Source organism: Molothrus aeneus, chromosome 30 (assembly GCF_037042795.1).
Source record: "Molothrus aeneus isolate 106 chromosome 30, BPBGC_Maene_1.0, whole genome shotgun sequence".
Taxonomy (NCBI): Eukaryota; Metazoa; Chordata; class Aves; order Passeriformes; family Icteridae; genus Molothrus; species Molothrus aeneus.
Window position 1 is genome coordinate 1,388,720 of NC_089675.1, and position 23,662 is coordinate 1,412,381.

At 54.1% G+C, this 23,662-nt stretch overlaps 2 protein-coding genes across 2 annotated transcripts; both read left to right on the plus strand.

The window, feature by feature from the left end:
• The first annotated feature begins 309 nt into the window (after window positions 1-309).
• On the plus strand, window positions 310-14,095 carry IKZF4 (IKAROS family zinc finger 4). The gene is made up of 5 exons (XM_066567879.1): window positions 310-580; window positions 1,958-2,125; window positions 3,456-3,587; window positions 6,709-6,834; window positions 11,168-14,095. The coding sequence occupies exons 1-5, from the start codon at window positions 361-363 to the stop codon at window positions 11,857-11,859; spliced, it is 1,338 nt and encodes a 445-aa protein (XP_066423976.1). The 5' UTR covers window positions 310-360; the 3' UTR covers window positions 11,860-14,095.
• Window positions 14,096-19,388: 5,293 nt separating this feature from the next.
• RPS26 (ribosomal protein S26) lies at window positions 19,389-22,623 on the plus strand. The gene is made up of 4 exons (XM_066567685.1): window positions 19,389-19,549; window positions 20,223-20,400; window positions 21,566-21,696; window positions 22,520-22,623. The coding sequence occupies exons 1-4, from the start codon at window positions 19,547-19,549 to the stop codon at window positions 22,553-22,555; spliced, it is 348 nt and encodes a 115-aa protein (XP_066423782.1). The 5' UTR covers window positions 19,389-19,546; the 3' UTR covers window positions 22,556-22,623.
• Window positions 22,624-23,662: the final 1,039 nt, after the last annotated feature.

Consider the following 23,662-nt stretch of genomic DNA (forward strand, 5'->3'; position numbering starts at 1 on the left):
CCTCTCCCGATCCCATTTCCCCTCTCCCCATCCCATTTTTCCCCATTTTCCCCTCTCCCCATCCCATTTTCCCCTCTCCCCATCCCATTTCCCCTCTCCCCATCCCATTTTCCCCTCTCCCCATCCCATTTCCCCTCTCCCCATCCCATTTTCCCCTCTCCTGATCCCATTTTTCCCCATTTTCCCCTCTCCCCATCCCATTTTCCCCATTTTCCCCTCTCCCAATCCCATTTCCCCTCTCCCCATCCCATTTTTCCCCATTTTCCCCTCTCCCCATCCCATTCTCCCCCCTCCCCGCCCCATCTCCCCTCTCCTGACGCCGTTTTCGGGGCGTTCCCAGCCAATTCCATCAAGGTGGAGATGTCCTCGGACGAGGAGTCCCAGGGCCGGCCGCTGTCCCAGGAGGGCCGGGAGGGGCTCCCGGAGGGGTCCCCGCTGCCCGAGCCCTTCCCGGAGCCCTTCCCGGAGCCGCACTCGCCGGGCGGGATCCGCCTGCCCAACGGGAAACTCAAATGTGACGTGTGCGGCATGGTCTGCATCGGGCCCAACGTGCTCATGGTGCACAAGCGCAGCCACACTGGTGAGGGGACGGGGGGAAATGGGGAAAAAACGGGGAAAAAATGGGGAAAAAATGGCCAAAAACGGGGAAAAAATGGGAAAAAATGGGAATTATGGGAGCTGGGAATGGGGATTTCGGCTGCATCAGGCCCAACGTGCTCATGGTGCACAAGCGCAGCCACACCGGTGAGAGAACGGGTGAAAATGGGGAAAAATGGGGAAAAATGGGGAAAAAATGGGGAAAAAATGGGGAAAAACGGGGCGAAAATGGGGGGAAATGGCCAAAAATGGGGAAAAAGGGCCAAAAATGGGGCAAAAATGGGAGTTGTGGGGATTTGGGCTGCATTGGGCCCAACGTGCTCATGGTGCACAAGCGCAGCCATACCGGTGAAGGAACGGGGAGAAAATGGGAAAAATGGGGAAAAACGGGGAAAAAATGGGGAAAAACTGGGGGAAAATGGCCAAAAACGGGAAAAAGGGCCAAAAATGGCCAAAAACGGGGCAAAAATGGGAGTTGTGGGGATTTGGGCTGCATTGGGCCCAACGTGCTCATGGTGCACAAGCGCAGCCACACCGGTGAGGGGACGGGGGGAAAATGGGGAAAATGGGAAAAATGGGAAAAATATGGGGAAAAACGGGGAAAAAATGGGGAAAAACAGGGAAAACCGGGGCGAAAATGGCCAAAAACGAGGTGAAAATGGCCAAAAATGGGAGTTATGGGGATTTGGGCTGCATTGGGCCCAATGTGCTCATGGTGCACAAGCGCAGCCACAGCGGTGAGGGGACGGGGGAAAAATGGCCAAAACCAGGGAAAAAATGGGGGGAAAAATGGGAATTTTGAGGAAAAAATGGCAATTTGGGGGTTTCCAGGAGAACGCCCCTTCCAGTGCAGATTTGGGGTTAAATCTGTGGGGTTTTTTTGGGGTTTTCAGGAGAACGACCCTTCCAGTGCCAGCAGTGCAGGATTGGGGTTAAATTTGGGGTTTTCTTTTGGGGTTTTCCAGGAGAACGCTCCTTCCAGTGCAGGATTGGGGTTAAATTTGGGGTTTTCTTTTGGGATTTTCCAGGAGAACGCCCCTTCCAGTGCCAGCAGTGCAGGTTTGGGGTTAAATCTGTGGGGTTTTCTTTTGGGATTTCCAGGAGAACGCCCCTTCCAGTGCAGATTTGGGGTTAAATCTGTGGGGTTTTTTTGGGGTTTTCCAGGAGAACGCCCCTTCCAGTGCCAGCAGTGCTGATTTGGGGTTAAATTTGGGGTTTTCTTTTGGGGTTTTCCAGGAGAACGCTCCTTCCAGTGCAGGATTGGGGTTAAATTTGGGGTTTTCTTTTGGGATTTCCAGGAGAACGCTCCTTCCAGTGCAGGATTGGGGTTAAATTTGGGGTTTTCTTTTGGGATTTCCAGGAGAACGCCCCTTCCAGTGCCAGCAGTGCGGCGCCTCCTTCACGCAGAAGGGGAACCTGCTGCGCCACATCAAGCTGCACTCGGGGGAGAAACCCTTCAAGTGCCCCTTCTGCTCCTACGCCTGCCGGCGCCGCGACGCCCTCAGCGGGCACCTGCGCACCCACTCCGGTGCGAACGGGCCGGGAACGGGCCGGGAACGGGGCGGGAACGGGGTGGGAATGGTGGGAATGGGGTGGGAACGGGGCGGGAACGGGGTGGGAATGGTGGGAATGGGGTGGGAACGGGGCGGGAACGGGGTGGGAATGGGGTGGGAGTGCTGGGAACGGGGTGGGAATGGGGTGGGAATGGTGGGAATGGGGTTGGGGATGGGGTGGGAACGGGGTGGGAACGGGGTGGGAATGGTGGGAATGGGGTGGGAATGGTGGGAACGGGCTGGGAACGGGGTGGGAGTGCTGGGAATGGGCTTGGGAATGGGGTGGGAGTGCCGGGAATGGGGTGTGAATGGTGGGGATGGGGTGGGATGGGGTTGGGAATGTTGGGAATGGGGTTGGGGATGGAGTGGGAGTGCTGGGAGTGGGGTGGGAATGGGGTGGGAATGGTGGGAATGGGGTTGGGGATGGGGTGGGAACGGGCTGGGAATGGGGTGGGAACGGGGTGGGAACAGGGTGGGAGTGCTGGGAATGGGCTTGGGAATGGGGTGGGAGTGCTGGGAATGGGGTGAGAATGGTGGGGATGGGTTGGGAATGTTGGGAATGGGGTTGGGAATGGAGTGGGAGTGCTGGGAGTGGGGTGGGAATGGGGTTGGGGATGGGGGGAATGGGTTGGGGATAGGTTGGGATGGGGTTGGGAATGTTGGGGATGGGATTGGGAATGTTGGGAATGGGGTTGGGAATGTTTGGAATATTGGGAGTGGGGTTGGGAATGGTGGGAATGGGGTTGGGGATGTTGGGAATGTTGGGAATGTTGGGAATGTTGGGGATGGGGTTGGGGATGGGATAGGGAATGTTGGGAATGTTGGGAATGTTGGGGATGGGGTTGGGGATGTTGGGAGTGAGGTTGGGAATGTTGGGGATGTTTGGGATGGGTTGGGGATGGGGCTGGGAATGTTTGGGATGGTGGGGATGGGTTGGGATGGGTTGAATGGGGTTGGGGATGTTGGGAGTGGGGGATAACGGCCGTGCTTTGGTGGGAAGGGGCCCCACTGTTGGTTCAGGGTGGTTTCTTGGGCTTTACAGGGGAATTCTTGGGTTTTTCCAAGGGTGGAGAGCAGTGGGAAATGAGAGGGAAAATCCTAAAGAAACGCAGTTCTCCAGAGCCCAAATCCCAAATCCTGATTTCCAAATCCCAAATCCTCATCCCAGGCCCTGTTATTCCCAGTTTCCTCCCCGACCGTGGGCAAACCCTACAGGTGCAGCTCACACTGGGAGATCCCAGGTCCCAAATCCCAAATCCTGATTTCCAAATCCCAAATCCTCATCCCGTGCCCTGTTATTCCCAGTTTCCTCCCCGACCGTGGGCAAACCCTACAAGTGCAGCTCGTGTGGCCGCAGCTACAAACAGCAGAGCAGCCTGGAGGAGCACAGGGAGCGCTGCCACGGCTTCCTGCAGAGGGAGAGCCCTGCACAGACAGGTGGGTCTGGGAAAACCCCACCAGAACCCCACAAAAATCCCACAAAAATCTGGGAAAAGTCCTGGAAAAATCACAGAAAAATTCCGAGAAAATCCTGGAAAAATCCCAGAGAAATCCCACAAAAATCCCAGGAAAATCCCACAAAAATCCCACCAAAATCCAGGAAAAGTCCTGGGAAAATCACAGAAAAATCCCGGAAAAATCCCAGAGAAATTCTGAGAAAATACCAAGAAAATCCAGGAAAAATCCCAGTGAAATCCCTGGAAAAATCCCACAAAAATTCCAGATCTCAAAGCCCCAGGGGATAGGGAATGGGGAATTGGGATCCCAAATCCACGGGCACAGGGAGCTCTGCAGAGGGAGAGCCCTGCACAGACAGGTGGGTCTGGGAAAACCCCACCAGAACCCCACAAAAATCCCACAAAAATCTGGGAAAAGTCCTGGAAAAATCACAGAAAAATTCCGGGAAAATCCTGGAAAAATCCCAGAGAAATACCAGAAAAATCCCAGAAAAATCCCAGGAAAATCGTGGAAAAATCCAAGGAAAATCCCACAAAAATCCCACCAAAATCCAGGAAAAGTCCTGGAAAAATCCCAGAAAAATCCCGGAGAAATCTCAGAGAAATCCCAGAAAAATCCCAGGAAAACCCCACAAAAATCCCACAAAAATCTGGGAAAAGTCCTGGGAAAATCCGGGAAAAGTCCTGGAAAAATCCCGGAGAAATCCCAGGAAAATACCAAGAAAATCCCACCAAAATCCCAGGGAAAAATCACAGAAAAATCCCAGAGAAATCATGAAAAAATCGTGGAAAAATCCAAGGAAAATCCCACAAAAATCCCAGATCCCAAACCCCCAGGGACAGGGAATGGGGTGGGAATGGGGAATTGGGATCCCAAATCCACGGATAAAGGAGCCTCCAATGGAAAACCCTGCAGAAACAGGTGGGTCTGGAAATGCTGGAAAAATCCCAGAAAAATCCCAGGGAAATCCTGGAAAAATCTCAGAGAAATCAACGAAAAATCTCAAAGAAATCCTGGGAAAATTCCCAGGGAAATCCCGAAGAAATTCTGGGAAGATCCCAGGGAAATCCTGGAAAATTCCCAGGGAAATCCTGAAGAAATTCTGGGAAAATCCCAGGGAAATCCTGGAAAAATCCTGTAGAAATTCTGGTAAAAATCCCAGGGAAATCCTGGAAAAATCCTGAAGAAACCCCGGGAAAATCCTGGAAAATTCCCAGGGAAATCCTGAAGAAATTCTGGGAAAATCCCAGGGAAATCCTGGAAAAATCCCAGGGAAATCCTGAAGAAATTCTGGTAAAAATCCCAGGGAAATCCTGGAAAAATCCCAGGAAAATCAATGAAAAATCCTGAAGAAATCCCGGGAAAATCCCAGGAAAATCCTGAAGAAACCCCGGGAAAATCCCACAAAAATCCCGGATCCCAAACCCCTGGGGACCAGAACTGGGGTGGGAATGTGACCCCAAATCCCTGGGAAAGGGTTGGGAATGTGACCCCAAATCCATGGGAACGTTTGGGAAGTGTTGGGGTCGTGCTCCCGGTGCCGTGAGTCCGTGACCCCACAGCAGATCCCAAATCCCTGAGGCCAAACCCCCATTCCCAGAACTTCCCAGAGCCTTTTCCAGCCTTGGGAGCTGCAGGGAAGCAGAATTTTCCTGGAAAAAGCCAAAATTGGGGCATTCCCGGGCCTCTGGAACCACTGGGATATTTAGGATCAGGGGCCATTTCAGAGCAAAAATCCCAAAAATTGGGATTTTTGGGAATATCCCAAATCGGGGTTCCCCGGATCAGGGCCCATTTCAAAGTAGGATTTTTGGGAATATCCCAAATTGGGATTCCCAGGATCAGGGCCCATTTCAGAATGGGATTTTTGGGAACATTCCTCACTGGGATTTTGAGGATTAGGGGTCATTTCAGAATGGGATTTTTGGGAACATTCCCCATTGGAATTCCCAGGATCAGGGCCCATTTCAAAGCAGGATTTTTGGGAATATCCCAAATCAGGGTTCCCAGGATCAGGGCCCATTTCAGAATGGGATTTTTGGGAACATTCCCCACTGGGATTCTGAGGATCAGGGCCCATTCCTGATTGGGATTTTTAGGATCAGGGCCCAGTCCTGACCGGAATCCCCTGGTCCAGCATTCATTTCAGAGCAGGATTTTTAGGATCAGGGCCCGTTGCTGACCAGGATTTTTAGGATCAGGAACTATTCCTGACCAGGATTTTTAGGATCAGGAACTATTCCTGACCAGGATTTTTCAGATCAGGGACCGTTCCTGACCAGGATTTTTAGGATCAGGGACTGTTCCTGAGCAGGATTTTTAGGATCAGGGCCCGTTGCTGACCAGGATTTTTAGGATCAGGAACTATTCCTGACCAGGATTTTTAGGATCAGGAACTATTCCTGACCAGGATTTTTCAGATCAGGGACCGTTCCTGACCAGGATTTTTCGGATCAGGGACTATTCCTGACCAGGATTTTTAGGATCAGGGCCCATTCCTGACCAGGATTTTTAGGATCAGGGCCCATTCCTGACCAGGATTTTTCGGATCAGGGCTATTCCTGAGCAGGATTTTTAGGATCAGGGACTATTCCTGAGCAGGATTTTTAGGATCAGGGCCCATTCCTGACCAGGATTTTTCGGATCAGGGCCCATTCCCAATTGGAATCCCCGGTCCAGGGGCCATTTCAGAGCAGGATTTCCGGCACCAGTGACCATCCCCAGCCGGAATCCCCGGGCTCAGGGGCCATTCCCAACCCGGATTTTTACGCTCAGTGCCCATTCCCCGGCAGAATTTTTAAGCTCAGTGCCCACCCCCAGCTCAGGCCCCATCCCCTGCCGCTTTTCCCCCGGGGGCCATGGCGGGGCCGGCGGAACAATCGCAGGCCTGAAGCCGCCTCCTCTCCCCCCCTCACCGCGGCAGGAGCGGGCCCCGCTGGAAGCAGGAGGGATCCGGGAGCCGCGGGGACACGCACGGGGTAAGCTCGGGCTCCGGCAGCCGCTCCCAGGGGCCCTCCCAGCCCGCAGCTCCCGCCCCGCTCATCCCGGAATTTTTTTTTTTTTTTTTTTTTTTTTTTTCCTCTTTGTTTGCGTTCTGCAGGAGAGGAAATCCGGGAGCTGGACATGGTGCCCGAGGCGTTGCTGCACCCTGAGCGCCCCACCTTTATCGAGCGGTTGGCAGGGAGCTTCACCAAGAGGAAACGATCCACGCCGCAGAAATTTGTGGGTAAGGAAAAGATGGAAATGATGGGAAAATGGAAAAAATTCCCTCGGCGGGAAGTGAGGGGCGGCCTCAGGGATGGCCGGGTGTGAGGGGGGGGAGCGGCGCGGGAAGGGGAATCCCCACACAAAAGCCTCAAATTAACAAAAAACAGTTCAAATAGAAAAATATAAAGTCAAATTAAAAGAAAAACAACTCATTAAGAAAATAATTAAAATTTCCCCTCACATTAAAAAAAATAAACGCTTACATGAAAAAAAATGCCCGTAAATTAACCAAAAAAATCCTCAAATCAACAAAAAAACAGAGGAAATGCTCCAAGCCGCAGAAATTTGTGGGTAAGGAAAGGATGGAAATGATGGAAAAAATGGAAAAATTCCCTCGGCGGGAAGTGAGGGGCGGCCTCAGGGATGGCCGGGTGTGAGGGGGGGAGCGGCGCGGGAAGGGGAATCCCCACACAAAGGCCTCAGAATAGGTTTCAAATTAAGAAAAAACCGTCTCGAAATGAAAAATATAAATTGAAAATAAAAGAAAAATAATACATTTTAAAAAGAAAAAAAAATCATTAAAAAAAATCCCTCACACACACACAAAAAAAAAAAAACAAAAAAAAAAAATTTAAAACAAACCCGCAAATTAACTAAAAAATCCTCATAATCAAAACCTGAGGGGAAATGCCCCAAGCTCCAGAAATTCCAGTGTGAGAAAAAGCTGGAAAAATTCCCCTGGCGGGAAGTGAGGGGCGGCCTCAGGGACGGCCGGGTGTGAGGGAGGGGAGCGGCGCGGGAAGGGGAATCCCCACACAAAAGCTTCAAATTAAGGAAAAAACGGCTTAAATTGAAAAATATAATATCAAATTAAAAGAAAAGCAAGCCATTAAAAAAAAAACTTTAATTAAAGAAATTTCCCCTCACATTTTAAAAAAATAACCCTCTTAAATGTAAAAATACCAGCAAATTAACAAAAAAATCCTCAAATCAACAAAAAACACAGAGGAAATGCTCCAAGCCGCAGAAATTTGTGGGTAAGGAAAGGATGGAAATGATGGAAAAAATGGAAAAATTCCCTCGGCGGGAAGTGAGGGGCGGCCTCAGGGATGGCCGGGTGTGAGGGGGGGAGCGGAATCCCCACACAAAGACCTCAAAATGGGTCTCAAATTAACAAAAAAAGGGTCAAATTGAAAGATATATTCAAATTAAAAGCATCTCTTTAAAAAAAAACAACAAAAAAAAATTAATGTAAAAATTTTCCCCTCACATTTCAAAAAAACTCCTTAAATGCCACACAAAGGCCTCAAATTAACAAAAAAAACCTGCTCAAATTGAAAAATATAAATTCAAACTAAAAGAAAAGCAACTGATTTTTTTAAACCCTTTAATTAAAGAAATTTCCCCTCACACTAAAAAAAAAAAAGCCTTAAATGAAAAAATACCTGCAAATTAACAAAAAACCCCTCAAATTAACAAAAAAACAGCTCGAGCTGAAAAATATAAATTCAAATCAAAAGAAAAGCAACTCATTTTTTAAAAAAAGCTTTAATTAAAGAAATTTCCCCTCACACTGAAGAAAACCCCTTTAAGTGAAAAAATATCAGCAAAGTTAACCAAAAAACCCCTCAAATTAACAAAAAACCCAGAGGAAATGCTCCAAGCCCCAGAAATTTGGGGGTAAAAACTGAAAAAGTTGGAAAAATTCCCCCTGGGAGATGTGGGGCAGGAAAGGGAATCCCTGCACACAAAGGCCTTCAAATGGGCCTCAAATTAACAAAAAACCTCCTCAAATTAATAAAGAACTGGCTCAGATAAACAAAATATTCCTCAAATTAACAAAAAACACCTCAAATTCAAAAATTAACTCCTCAAATGAAAGAATTCTGCCTTCAAATTAAAAAAAAAAACCCTTAATTTAAAGAAAAACCCCTCAAAAGAAAAATACTTCTCAAATTAAAACCTTCTGTCCTCAAATTACCAAAAAAAAACCTGTCAAATTAACAAAACCTCCTCAAATTCAAAAATTTCTCCCCTGGAAATAGAAATGAACCCCTTAAATTAAAAGAAGCCACTCGAATTAACAAAACACCCTGAAATTAAAAAAATCACATCTGTGGGTGTTCCTCGTCCCACCCCAAGCCCTCTCTCTGATTTTGGGGTGTCCTGAGGGTGTCCCCAACCCCTCTCAGTGACTTTGGGGTTTCTCCATCCCACCCCAAGCGCTCTCTCTGATTTTGGGGTGTCCTGAGGGTGTCCCCAAGCCCTCTCTCTGATTTTGGGGTGCCCTCGTTCCACCCCAATCCCTCTCTCAGTGATTTTGGGGTGCCCTCATCTCACCCCATGCCCTTCTCTCTGATTTCGGGGTGCCCTGAGGGTGTCCCCAACCCCTCTCTCTGACTTTGGGGTGTCCCCAACCCCTCTCTCTGATTTCAGGGTGCCCCCAACCCCTCTCTCTGATTTTGGGGTGTCCCCACTCCTTTTCTCTGACTTTGGGGTGTCCCCACTCCTTCTCTTTGATTTCTGGGTGCCCCCAACCCCTCTCTTTAATTTTGGGGTGTCCCCACTCCTTCTCTCTGATTTGGGGGTGTCCCTGTTCCACCCCACTCCCTCTCTCTGACTTTGGGATGTCCCCAACTCCTCTCTCTGATTCCGGGGTGCCCCCATCCCCTCTCTCTCATTTTGGGGTGCCCTGAGGGTGTCCCCACTCCCTCTCCCTGATTCTGGGGTGCCCCCTCTCCCTCTCTCTGATTTCAGGGTTCCCCCTCTCCCTCTCTCTGACTTTGGGGTGTCCCCACTCCTTTTCTCTGATTTTGGGGTGTCCCCTCTCCGTCTCTCTGATTTCTGGGTGCCCCCAACCCCTCTCTCTGATTTCGGGGTGTCCCTGTTCCACCCCACTCCCTCTCTCCCATTTTGGGGTGCTCTGAGGGTGTCCCCAACCCCTCTCTCTGACTTTGGGGTGTCCCCACTCCCTCTCTCTGATTTCGGGGTGTCCCCACTCCCTCTCTCTGATTTCGGGGTGTCCCCACTTCCTCTCTCAGTGATTTTGGGGTGCCCTCATCCCACCCCACTCCTTCTCTCTGACTCGGGGTTCCCCCTTTCTCCCTCTCTCTGACTTTGGGGTGTCCCCAGCCCCTCTCTCTCATTTTGGGGCGCCCTGAAGGTGTCCCCAGCCCCTCTTTTTGATTTTGGGGTGCCCTGAGGGTGTCCCCAGCTCCTCTCTCTAATTTCGGGGTGTCCCCTCTCCCTCTCTCTGACTTTGGGGTGTCCCCAACCCCTCTCTCTGATTTCAGGGTGTCCCCAACCCCTCTCTTTGATTTCGGGGTGTCCCCTCTCCGTCTCTCTGATTTGGGGGTGTCCCTGTTCCACCCCACTCCCTCTCTCTGACTTTGGGGTGTCCCCAACCCCTCTCTCTGATTCCGGGGTGCCCCCATCCCCTCTCTCTCATTTTGGGGTGCCCTGAGGGTGTCCCCAACTCCTCTCTCTGACTTTGGGATGCCCCCTCTCCCTCTCCCTGATTCTGGGGTGTCCCCACTCCCTCTCTTTGATTTCGGGGTGCCCCCAACCCTTCTCTTTGACTTTGGGGTGTCCCCACTCCCTCTCTCTGACTTTGGGGTGTCCCTGTTCTATCCCACTCTCTCTCTCCCATTTTGGGGTGCCCTGAGGGTGTCCCCACTCCCTCTCTCTGACTTTGGGGTGTCCCCAACTCTTCTCTCTGATTCCGGGGTGCCCCCATTCCCTCTCTCTGATTTCGGGGTGTCCCCAACTCCTCTCCCAGATTCTGGGGTGCCCCCTCTCCTTCTCTCTGATTTCTGGGTGCCCCCAACCCCTCTCTCTGATTTCTGGGTGCCCCCTCTCCCTCTCTCTGATTTCTGGGTGCCCCCTCTCCCTCTCTCTGATTTCGGGGTGTCCCTCTCCCCACCCTGATAGTGGGGCCCTGGAAAATGTTAATTTTATGTAAATTCTAGGGCTCTGAAAACGTCGGGCTTTGTGTTTTTTCAGATCACTGCACCTGCCTAAGCAGAGAAACCATAGAATTGGTAGAAGTGACGAACGTTCAGTAATTAAACATAATTATTGTATAATCATAAAAAGAATCATGAGAAACTGTGCTAGAAATTGAAGGGGGAGCCACGAGGAGCCAAGCCTGGCTGGAACCCGTGAACACAACAGAGCAAAATCAATTGAATAATTCGCATTAAAGTCACACAACGATCGCAAACAGAGCCGCGTTCATCCCGAACGTGCGGCCGGGGGTCAGATGTGGGTTGAACCCCCCTGGCACCCAGAGCTCCTCACAGAAGCAGCGCCCCCGGATCATTTTTGTGTTTCTCTTTCCGAACCCCCCTCAGGCGAGAAGCAGATGCGCTTCGCCCTCTCGGAGCTGCCCTTCGATGTCAGCCCCGCTTTCGACAAGGACGTGGAGGTGGTTCCGGCCCGCGGGCACGCCCTGGAGCCCCCCTACGCCGGGCCGCTGTCGCTGCTGGGCGCCGGGGACCCTCTGCGCCCGCTCCGCCTGGCCACCAACTGCATCACCGAGGTCACCCCGGTCATCAGCTCCGTGTACACGCAGATCCAGGCGCTGCCCGCCCGCCTCGAGCTGCCGCGGGGCCGCGATTCCTCCGAGGACGGCGCCGAGGGCATCCCGGTGATCTTCCGGAGCCGCGCCGGCGAGAGCGGGGCGTCCCCGTCCAACGGCTGCCAGGACTCCACGGACACCGAGAGCATCCAGGAGGAGCGGGCGGGCGGCGGCAGCAGCCGCCACAGCCCCGCTTATGCCAAGGAGGAGCCCAAGGAGGAGCCCGAGGGGGCGGCGCGCTGCTTCCCCAAGGAGGCCCTGAGGGTGCTCAACGAGGACGGGGAGCAGCTGCGCGCGTTCTGCTGCGAGCACTGCCGGGTGCTCTTCCTGGACCACGTCATGTTCACCATCCACATGGGCTGCCACGGCTTCAGGGACCCTTTCGAGTGCAACATCTGCGGCCACCGCAGCCAGGACCGCTACGAGTTCTCCTCGCACATCGTGCGCGGCGAGCACAAGGTGTGAGGTGGGGAGACAAACGCCCCCTTTTCCTGCCTCCAATCTCCTGATTTTCACCTCTGAAATTGTGCTCAGAAACGCAAAATGGGAGGTGGGGAAAACGCCCCTTTCCTGCCTCCAATTTCCCATTTTCACCCTGATTTTCACCTCTGAAATTGTGCTCGGGAAACGCAAAATGTGAGGTGGGGAAACGCCCCTTTCCTGCCTCCAATTTCCCATTTTCACCCTGATTTTCACCTCTGAAATTGTGCTCGGGAAACGCAAAATGTGAGGTGGGGAAACGCCCCTTTTCCTGCCTCCAATTTCCTCATTTTACCCCAATTTCACCCCGATTTTTGCCTCTGAAATTGTGCTCAGAAACACAAAATGGGAGGTGGGGAAAACGCCCCTTTCCTGCCTCCAATTTCCCATTTTCACCCTGATTTTCACCTCTGAAATTGTGCTCAGAAACACAAAATGTGAGGTGGGGAAAACCGCCCCCTTTTCCTGCCTCCAATTTCCTCATTTTACCCAAATTTCACCTCTGAAATAGTGCTTGGGAAATGCAAAATGTGAGGTGGGAAATTATCCCCTTTCCTGCCTCCAGTTTCCTGATTTCACCCCAATTTCACCCCGATTTTTGCCTCTGAAATTGTGCTCAGAAACACAAAATGGGAGGTGGGGAAACGCCCCCTTTTCCTGCCTCAAATTTCCTGATTTTCACCTCCTAAATTGTGCTCGGGAAACGCAAAATGGGAGGTGGGGAAATGCCCCCTTTCCTGCCTCCAGTTTCCTGATTTTACCCCAATTTCACCCCGATTTTTGCCCCGATTTTCACCTCTGAAATTGTGCTCAGAAGCACAAAATGGGAGGTGGGGAAACGCCCATTTCCTGCCTCAAATTTCCTGATTTCACCCCAATTTCACCCCGATTTTCACCTCTGAAATTGTGCTCAGAAGCACAAAATGTGAGATGGGAAAAACGCCCATTTCCTGCCTCAAATTTCCTGATTTCACCCCAATTTCACCCCGATTTTCACCTCTGAAATTGTGCTTGGGAAACACAAAATGGGAGGTGGAAAAACCTCCCTTTGCTGCCTCCAATTTCCTGATTTCATCCCGATTTTCCCTTCCTAAATCATGCTCAGAAAACACAAAATGTGAGGTGGGAAAACGCCCCCTTTCCTGCCTCCAATTTCCTGATTTCACCTCGATTTTCACCTAAATTGTGCTCGGGAAACGCAAAATGGGAGGTGGGGAAATGCCCCCTTTCCTGCCTCCAATTTCCTGATTTTACCCCAATTTCACCCCGATTTTTGCCCCGATTTTCACCTCTGAAATTGTGCTCAGAAGCACAAAATGTGAGATGGGAAAAACGCCCCTTTCCTGCCTCCAATTTCCTGGTTTCACCCCGATTTCACCCCAATTTTGCCCTCCAAAATTGTGCTTGGGAAGCACAAAATATGAGGTGGGAAAAACGCCCCTTTCCTGCCTCCAATTTCCTGATTTCACCCCGATTTTCCCCTCCAAAAAACAGAAAATGTGAGGTTGGAAAATCCCCCCCTCCCTGCCTCCAGTTCTCTGATTTTCACCTCCGAAATTGTGCTCAGGAAACGCAAAATGTGAGGTGGGAAAACCTCCCTTTGCTGCCTCCAATTTCCTGATTTTACCCCAATTTTCCCTTCCTAAATCATGCTCAGAAAACACAAAATATGAGGTAGGAAAATCCCCCCCCCTTCTGCCTCCAATTTCCTGATTTCACCCCAATTTTCCCCTCCTAAACTGTGCGTGGTGAGCACAAGATATGAGGTGGAAAACCTCCCTTTCCTTCCTCCAATTTCCTGATTTCAGCCCAATTTTCCCTTCCTAAATCATGCTCAGAAAACACAAAAATATGAGGTGGGAAAAATTCCCTTTCCTGCCTCAAATTTCCTGATTTCATCCCAATTTTCCTCTCCCAAACACAAAAATACGAGGTTGGAAAAAAAATCTCCCCCCCCACCTCAAATTCCCATTTTTCCCCCAATTTTCCCCTTTTTCCCCTCCCACACACCACGAGCACAAAATGTGAGGTTGGAAAAATCCCCCCCACACCTCAAATTCCCTTTTTTTCCCCCCAATTTTCCCCCTCCCATCCTTAGGGCGTGGAAATGTTGGGTTGTGTTGTTTTTATTTTTATTTTTGGGGTTTTTTTTTCTTTTATACTCCTTTGCACTGACTTTGGCTATTAAAAAAAAAACAGTAAAAAAAAACAAAACAAAAAAGGATTTAAAACCAACAACAAAACAAAAACCCCCAAAAAAACCCCAAAAACCCAACTGGCCCCGTGAGGGGGAGCCCTTAATCCTCCTTTTTATAAACGAACTTATTTAAATATTGAATAGGAAAGGATTTTTTTTTGTGCTTTTTTTTTCCCCCTTTTGTTATTTATTAAGCTTTTGAGTTGCTCTTTTGATAATTCTTGGGGGTTTTTCACCCCAAAAAAAAAAGACAAAAAAGACAAAAAAAGACATAAAAAACCACAAAAAAGACATTAAAAAAGACACAAAAAAGACACAAAAAAAGACACAAAGAAAGGTCTCACTTGAATTTTGGAGACTGTTCCCCCCCTTGCCCTGCTCCCGCCGGCTCCCGGCACTGCCCGGCCCCGTTCCCGGGCTAAAGGAACCTCAAAATTCGGTGCTAAACCCCCCCGGGGACCCCAAAACCCAGCCTGAGCCCCCCGGCCCCAGCTTTAACCAGGGAACCCCGGAATGGGACGTGGGGACCCCCCAAAGCCTCCCTAAATTCATCTCCAAAATCCTCCCCAAAGCCTCCCCAAATTCATCCCCAAAGCCTCCCCAAAGCCTCCCCAAATTCATCCCCAAAACCCTCCCCAAATCCCCCCAAAATCCTTCCCAAATCCCCCCAAAATCCTCCCCAAAGCCTCCCTAAATTCATCCCCAAAGCCTCCCCAAATTCATCCCCAAAATCCTCCCCAAAGCCTCCCTAAATTCATCCCCAAAATCCTCCCCAAAGCCTCCCGAAATTCATCCCCAAAATCCTCCCCAAAGCCTCCCTAAATTCATCCCCAAAATCCTTCCCAAATCCCCCCAAATCACCCCCAAAATCCTCCCCAAAATCCTCCCCAAAATCCTTCCCAAAGCCTCCCCAAATTCATCCCCAAAATCCTTCCCAAACCCTCTCCAAATCCCCCCAAAATCCTTCCCAAATTCATCCCCCAAATCCTTCCCAAATCCCCCCAAAATCCTTCCCAAATCCCCCCCAAAATCCTCCCCAAACCCTCTCCAAATCCCCCCAAAATCCTTCCCAAAATCTCCCCCAAAATCCTCCCCAAATCCTTCCCAAACCCTCCCCAAATCCTTCCCAAATCCCCCCCAAAACCCCCCCAAAATCCCCCCCAAATCCCCCCCAAATCTCCCCCAAACCCTCCCCAAATCCCCCTGGAGCCCCCCCAGTCCTGACCCCACTGGGGCACCCCTGAAATGAAGGATGGGGGTCCTGGGTGGGACCCCCGGATTGGGGATCCCCCAAGTTTGGGGTTTGATAAAGGGAGAGCGGCTCGGGGGACCCCAATCCCCACCCATGGGGACCCCAATCCCCACCCAGGGGGACCCCAATTTCAGCTCATGGGGACCCCAATTTTAGCTCATGGGGACCCCAGCCCATGGGGACCCCAATCCCAACTCATGGGGACCCCAATCCCCACCCAGGGGGACCCCAATCCCAACTCATGGGGACCCCAATTTTAGCTCATGGGGACCCCAGCCCATGGGGACCCCAATCCCAACTCATGGGGACCCCAATCCTCACCCATGGGGACCCCAATCCCAACTCATGGGGACCCCAATCCTCACCCATGGGGACCCCAATTTCAACTCATGGGGACCCCAATCCCAACTCATGGGGACCCCAATTTCAGCCCACGGGGACCCCAACCCCTCAGAGCTGGGGGATCCCCACCCATGGAGACCCCAGCCCCATTTCCCCTTGGCTCTAGGGGTCCCTCCACCCCACTCCCCCCACTTTGGGGGTCCCCACTTCCCCATTTTGGGGTCCCTCACCCCCATTTTGGGGTCCCCACTCCCCCATTTTGGGGGTCCCTCACCCCCATTTCCCCTCAGCTCTCAGACCCCCCCTCTCCCACTCCCCCGTTTTGGGGGTCCCCACTCCCCCATTTGGGGGGTCCCCACTCCCCCTCTCTGGGAGTCCCTCACCCCCATTTTGGGGTCCCCTCTCCCCCATTTCCCCTCAGCTCTCAGACCCCCACTCCCTCCCCCATTCTGGGGGTCCCCACTCCCCCCACTCTGGGGGTCCCCACTCCCCCACTTTGGGGGTCCCCACTCCCCCATTTTGGGGTCCCCACTCCCCCGTTTGGGGTCCCTCACCCCCATTTCCCCTCAGCTCTCAGACCCCCACTCCCCCACTCCCTCCCCCACTCTGGGGGTCCCCACTGCCCCATTGGGGGTCCCCACTGCCCCATTGGGGGTCCCACTCCCCCATTTTGGGGGTCCCACTCCCCCACTCTGGGGGTCCCACTCCCCCACTCTGGGGGTCCCCACTCCCCCATTTTGGGGTCCCCTCTCCCCCATTTCCCCTCATCTCTCAGACCCACACTCCCCCACTCCCTCCCCCATTTTGGGGTCCCCTCTCCCCCATTCTGGGGGTCCCCTCTCCCCCACTTTGGGGTCCCTCACCCCCACTTTGGGGTCTCCACTCCCCCATTTCCCCTCAGCTCTCAGACCCACACTCCTCCATTCTGGGGGTCCCCTCTCCCCCACTCTGGGGGTCCCCACTCCCCCCACTTGGGGATCCCCACTCCCCCATTCTGGGCATCCCCACTTCCCCATTTTGGGGTCCCTCACCCCCATTTTGGGGTCCCCACTCCCCCACTTTGGGGGTCCCCACTGCCCCATTGGGGGTCCCCACTCCCCCATTTTGGGGGTCCCACTCCCCCATTTTGGGGTCCCTCACCCCCATTTCCCCTCAGCTCTCAGACCCCCACTCCCCCACTCCCCCGTTTTGGAGTCCCCACTCCCCCATTGGGGGTCCCCACTCCCCCATTTTGGGGGTCCCCTCTCCCCCATTCTGGGCATCCCCACTCCCCCATTTGGGGTCCCTCCCCCCCATTCTGGGGGTCCCCCTGCCCAGGACGCAGCAGTCGCCCCCGCGGTGGCGGCGGGGGCCAAACCAAAGCTGTCCCCAGCTGGGGACACCCTCAGCACCTCAGCAGCGCCGCTGCCCCCGCCCCGCTCCGGCCTCTTCGGGGACATTCCCCATCCCCGGGGGTCCCAGAGCCCCTTTGGGGGTGCCCCCAACCCCCCCCAGTGCCGGAACCAACCCCAAAAAGGGGCTTGGAACCCCAAAAGGGGGCTTGGAAACCTCAACGGGGGCGATTTCAAACCCAAACTGGGCTCTGAACCCCAAACTGGGGTTTGGAATCCCAAACTGGGCTCTGAACCCCAAACTGGGGTTTGGAATCCCAAACTGGGCTCTGAACCCCAAACTGGGGCTCTGAACCCCAAACTGGGGCTTGGAACCCCAAACTGGGATTTAAATCCCAAACTGGGCTCTGAACCCCAAACTGGGGCTTTTTCAAACCCAACCTGGGGCTCTGAACCCCAAACTGGGATTTCAATCCCAAACTGGGCTTGGAATCCCAAGAAAGGGACTTTGAACCCCAAACTGGGTTTGGAACCCCAAAATGGGCTCTGAACCCCAACCTGGGCTCTGAACCCCAAACTGGGATTTCAATCCCAACCTGGGGCTCTCAACCCCAAACTGGGATTTCAATCCCAAACTGGGGCTTTTTCAAACCCAAACTGGGCTCTGAACCCCAAACTGGGATTTCAGTCCCAACCTGGGGCTCTGAACCCAAATCAAAGCTCTGCCCTTTCCAGCCCCACTGGGGTTGCTCGGGTTGGGGTTTTCCCTCCTTTTCCGTTTCTTTTTTCCCATTTTCTTTTCCCTCTTTTCCCCCTTTTCCATTTTCTTTTTCCCCTTTTCTTTCCTCCCCCTCTTCTCCATTTTCCCCCATTTCCATTTTTCCCTTTTCCATTCTCTCCCCTCATTTTTTCCCCATTTCCATTTTCCCTTTCCCATTTTCTTTTCTTCCCTTTTCCATTTTCCCCCCTTTCCTATTCCCTTTTCTCCCCCATTTTCCATTTGATTTCCCTTTTTTCCCTTTTTCCATTTCCTCTCCTTCTTTTCCATTCTTCCCATTTCTATTTTATTTCTCTTTTTCCCCCATTTCCATTTTATTTTATTTTCCCCCTTTCCCATTTTATTTCCCTTTTTTCTTTCCATTTTCCATTTTATTTCCCTTTTTCCCCCTTATCCATTTCTTCTCCCTCTTTTCCATTCTTCCCTCCCCTTTTTTCTCATCCTTTCCCATTTTATTTCCCTTTTTCTTCCCATTTTCCATTTTATTCCCTTTCCCCCCTTTTCCATTTTATTCCCCTTTTTTCCCCCTTTTTTTCCCCCTTTTTCCCCCTCTTTTCCCCCCTTTTTTCTCTCCCTTTTTCATCTTATTTCTCATTTTCCCCCTTTTTTTTTCCCCATTTTTTCCCCTTTTTCCACTTCTTTCCCCCTTTTCCCCCCCTTTCATTTCCCCCCTTTTTTTCCCCCCGTTTTTTCGGCGTCAGACCCGAAACTGTAGGAATTTTCTAAGACCTCCAGGTGGCTTTACCCTGTAAATATCTATTTTTTAAACCTGACAGATGAAGAACAAACGAGGATGTGCAATACCCCCGACCTCCCCCCAAATCCCGAGGAATTCACGGATTTGCTGTTGTATTTTTCATTTTTTTGAATTTTTTCCCCTTTTTTGTGAGGTTTTTGGACCCTTATTTTTGTTGTTTTTTTGGGTTTTTTTGCCCCCCTTTTCCCGGGAGCTTTTGTACCTGTAAAATATTGTAATTAATGATTTGTTGTTAACGAGATCTACTGTAAGTTTTGTACTGTACTGGCTGAGGCTCTGCTTCCAAATAAACGGGAATAATTTAAATGTGCCCCCAAAAATCCCTGGGATCCCTTTGGGGACACGGGAATGGGGACAGAGGACACAGAAATGGGGACAGAGGACACAGAAATGGGGACATCAGGGAGGGACAGGGGACACTGGGGACACCCAGAAATGGGGACAAAGGACACAGAAATGGGGACAGGGGACACTGGGGACACCCAGAAATGAGGACAAAGGACTTTGGTGACAACCAGGAAGGGACAGGGGACACTGGGGACACATAGGGAGGGGGGAAAGGACATTGGGGGTCTCCCTTAGGGGTTTTGGGGGACACAGGACCTTGGGGACACCCCCACGTCACCGGGTTCCCCCATGGATGGGAGGGGACCCCGCCCCTTTTCCGGACTACATTTCCCAGCAGCCCTCGCGGCGCGCGCGCGCCTTGCGTGTGACGTCACACGCAGTGCGCGGGAGTTCTTTCACCGCCTGCGCGGAGCGGATCCCTCCGCCCACCGCAGAAAAAAATAGTCCCTACCGCATCCCCCCTCCCGTTAATCCCCCCCCCAACTCCCGCCGCTCTCCGCCCACTCCGCCCGCCCCGGTGCCTCGGGCGGAGCCGCTGCGAGCCCTCCCCGGGTGTCCCCGCGGGAACCGGAGCGGCAGCGGCGGCGCTTCCGGGCGGAGGGAGCAGAGGAATAAAAGCGCGGCGGTGCTGCGGCCGCGCCTCTTCCGGTTCTCCCTCAGAGCCGCCATGGTGAGCGCGGCGTGGCCGGGAGGGCCCGGGGGGCGCCGGGGGGCGCGGAGGGGCCCGAGGGGGCTCGGAAAGGGACGCGGGGCCCGTGTGGGGCAGGAGGGGCTCAGAGGGGCCCTTTGGGGAGGGTGCGGGAGCGGCGGGGGGAGCGTGGGAGGGGCACGGAGGGGTTGGAGGGGGAGGATGAAAGAGGAATGGGGGGTTCGTGTGGGGCAGGGAGTGCTGAGGGGGCTTCTGAGGGGAGATTTGGGGTCTCCAGGGGGATCTGGGGAGATTAGAGAGGGATGTGGGATTGTGGATGGAACCTTTGGGTTCTCTGGGATTTTTATGGGGCTGGGAGCCGCTCTGGCGGGGCTGATCCGAAGGGGCTTTTATGGGGCTGGGGGCTGCTCTGAATGAGGGATCCTGGGGGTCTTTGGGGTTCATCCTGGGGTTGATTCTGGTGTCAATCCTGACCTCTCTGGAGTTGATCCTGGGGCTCTCTGGGGCTGATCCTGGGCTCGTTCTGGGCTTGATCCTGGGGCTGATCCTGGTCTTTCTGGTTTATCCTGGGCTTAATCCCTGGATCGATCCTGGGCTCAATCCTGGGGTTGATCCTGGTCTCTCCGGGGCTGATCCCGATCTCTCTGGGTTACTCCTGCTCTCCCCGTGTCTGTCCCCCCCATTTCCCACGCAGACCAAGAAGAGGAGGAACAACGGCCGTGCCAAGAAGGGCCGCGGGCACGTGCAGCCCATCCGCTGCACCAACTGCGCCCGCTGCGTGCCCAAGGACAAGGCCATCAAGAAATTCGTCATCAGGAACATCGTGGAGGCCGCTGCTGTCAGGGACATCTCCGAGGCCAGTGTGTTTGACTGTGAGTGTGGGGTGGAGGGCTGGGAACCCCAAAACCAAACCCTGCTCGGCCCTGGGAAGAGTTCCTTTGTCACTTCAGAAATGATCCCTTTGGCACCTTAAATATCCCATCCCTGCTCACCCCCCAAAAAAATTGTTCTTGTGCCCTCAAAATAGCCCCGTGGTTCCCCCAAAATAGTGCATCTGTCACTCCAGAACAGAATCTCTGTCAGCCCTAAAACAGCCCCCGTTGACCCCCCAAAAGATCTGACCCTGCTCACTCTGTCACCCCAAATATCCAACCCTGCTCACCCCAAAAAATTGTCCTTGTCCCTTCTAAAATAGTTCTTGGTTTGCCCCCAGAATAGCTCCTCTGTCAGCCCTAAAATAGCTCCCTTTGACCCCCCAAAAGGTCTGACCCTGCTCACTCTGTCACCCCAAAAATCATCATCCCTTTGTCACCCCAAATACCCCACCCTGCTCACCCCAAAAATTGTCCCTGTCCCTTCTAAAATAGCCCCATTTTCCCCATTAAATAACTCCTGGTTTACCCCAAAATATCCTCTCTGTCACCCCAAAACAGGGACCCTTGGACCCCCCAAAAAGTCCAACCCTGCTCACTCTGTCACCCCAAAACAGCCCCATTGTCCCCCTGCCCACCCCTGCATTACTGCCTTGGGGCTGCTTTGGGGGTCCCTGGCTGGGGTTTTTGGGATCCCTGGCTTTGTTTTTTGGGGTTTTTGGGGTCCCTGGCTGTGTTTTGTGGAGTTTTTGGGGTCCCTGAGGGTGTTTTTGGGGTCCCTGACCCCCATTTCCCCCTCTCAGCCTACGTGCTGCCCAAGCTGTACATGAGGCTGCATTACTGCCCTGGGGCTGGTTCTGGGTGTGTTTTTGGGTTCCCTGAGTTTGTTTTTTGGGGTTTTTGGGGTCCCTGGATGTGTTTTTAGGGTCCTGGCTGTGTTTTGGGGTCCCTGGCTGTGTTTTTGGGGTCCCTGACCCCCATTTCCCCCTCCCAGCCTACGTGCTGCCCAAGCTGTACATGAAGGTCCATTAATGCCCTGGGACTGGTTCTGGTGTTTCTGGGTGGGGTTTTTGGGGTCCCTGGATGTGTTTTTAGGGTCCCTGAGGGTGTTTTTGGGGTCCCTGAGGGTGTTTTTGGGGTCCCTGACCCCCGTTTCCCCTCCCAGCCTACGTGCTGCCCAAGCTGTACGTGAAGCTCCATTACTGCGTCAGCTGCGCCATCCACAGCAAGGTGGTTCGGAACCGCTCCCGCGAGGCGCGCAAGGACCGCACGCCCCCGCCCCGCTTCCGCCCCGCCGTGAGTCTGGGGGGGGCTCTGAAGGGTTTTGGGGGGTCTCTGAGGGGTTTGGGGGGGTCTCTGAAGGGTTTGGGGGGTCCCCGAGGGGTTTCGGGGGGCTCTCTGAAGGGTTTGGGGGGTCCCAGGCGTATTTAGGAGGGGTCTGGGGGGTTCCAGACCGCACGCCCCCGCCCCACTGTGAGTCTGGGGGGGTCCCTGAAGGGTTTGGGGGGGTCCCAGGGGTGTTTTGGGGGGGTCTCTGAAGGGTTTGGGGGGGTCCCAGGGGTGTTTGGGGGGGTCTCTGAAGGGTTTGGGGGCATCCTTGACGGGTTTGGGGGGGTCCCTGAAGGGTTTGGGGGGTCCCAGGGGTGTTTGGGGGGTCTCTGAAGGGTTTGGGGGCATCCTTGACGGGTTTGGGGGGGTCCCTGAAGGGTTTGGGGGGATCCTTGAAGGGTTTTGGGGGGTCCCAGGGGTGTTTGGGAGGGGTCTGGGGGGGGTTCCAGATCGCACCCCCTGCCCTGATTCCACCCCGCCGTGAGTCTGGGGGGGCCTTGAAGGGTTTGGGGGGTCCCAGGGGTGTTCAGAAGGGACCTGGGGGGGTCCCCGAGGGGATTGGGGGGTCCCAGGGGTGTTTTAGAGGGGTCTGGGGGTGTCCTGGAGGGGTCTCGGGGGGGGTCTGGGGGATCCTAAAGGGTCTTTGGGAGGTCTGGGGGGATCTGAGGGCTCTTGGAGGGGTCTGGGGGTACCTGGAGGGGTCCCAGGCGGTTTTGGGGGGTCCCAGGGGGCCCCAGGTCTCTGTGCCCCCCCCCCCCCAAGCCCCCCTAACTCTGGGTTCTCTCTGCAGGGAGCAGCCCCCCGGCCCCCCCCCAAGCCCATGTGAGGAGACCCCGGCCCCGTGTGGGACCCCCAGGGCAGAGACCCCCAGAGTCAATAAAGGATCTGCCCCGAGCCGGCTCCGTCCTTTTGGGGGGTCCTGGGGGGGATTGGGGGGTTCTCAGGGGGATTTGGGGGGGTTCTGAGGGGGATTGGGGGGTCCTGGGGGGGATTGGGGAGGTCCTGAGGGGAATTGGGGGTCCTGAGGGGGTCTCAGCCCCCCTGGTTATGGGGGGGGAACTGGGGTCACCCCATATTTTGAGGGGGGGGGCGGCTGCTGCAAGTTTGGCTTCGTGGTTTTTGGGGTCCTGAGGGGGATTTGGGGATTCTGAGGGGGTCTCAGCCCCCTTATTCGGGGGGTCCATTTTAGGGTCCCCCATTGTGGGGCTGAGGGCGGCTGCCCACCCCAGAGGGGAGGAAATGGGGGGGGCTCTGACCCCCGGGGGGGGGTCTGGGGGTATTTGGGGTCACCTGGGGGGGTTCCCCAAATCCTCCCCAGGGCCAGGAGCTGCCCCGACCTGGGGGAGGGGGCGGGATGGGGTCAGACCCCCCTGGTTTGGGGGTGTTTGGGGTCAGAACCCTCCAAGTTTTGGGGTCAGATCCCCCCGTTTTGGGGTTGTTTGGGGTCAGAACCCCCAAGTTTTGGGGTTGTTTGGGGGGGGGTCTCCGTGGGTCCCGACCCCTCCCCGTGTTTTGGGGGGGCTTCAATGGTTCCCAACCCCCCCATCCGTTTTTTGGGGAGGGGTCTCCGTGGGGCCGGGGAGTGTGAACGGGGCTGGGGAGACACCGGGGAACCGGACCGGGCCTCGGGGGGGGCGAACTCTGCACCGGGACCGGAACCGGGGGATGTGAACGGGGCTGGGGAGCACCGGGGACCGGACCGGGGGCTCGGGGGACGCTCGGAGGAGCGAATTTGCTCCGGGACCGGGGGTTGTGAACGGGGCTGGGGGGCACCGGGAGATCGGACCGGGGCCTTTGGGGGCCGAACTTTGCTCCGAGACCGGGGAGACTCGGCCGGGGGCTCGGGGGGGCGAATTTGGACCGGGACCGGGAGGGCCCGGCCGGGCCGGGGACGCCGCTCGGGGCCGGTCCCAGCCCGGCGGGGGCGGACGGT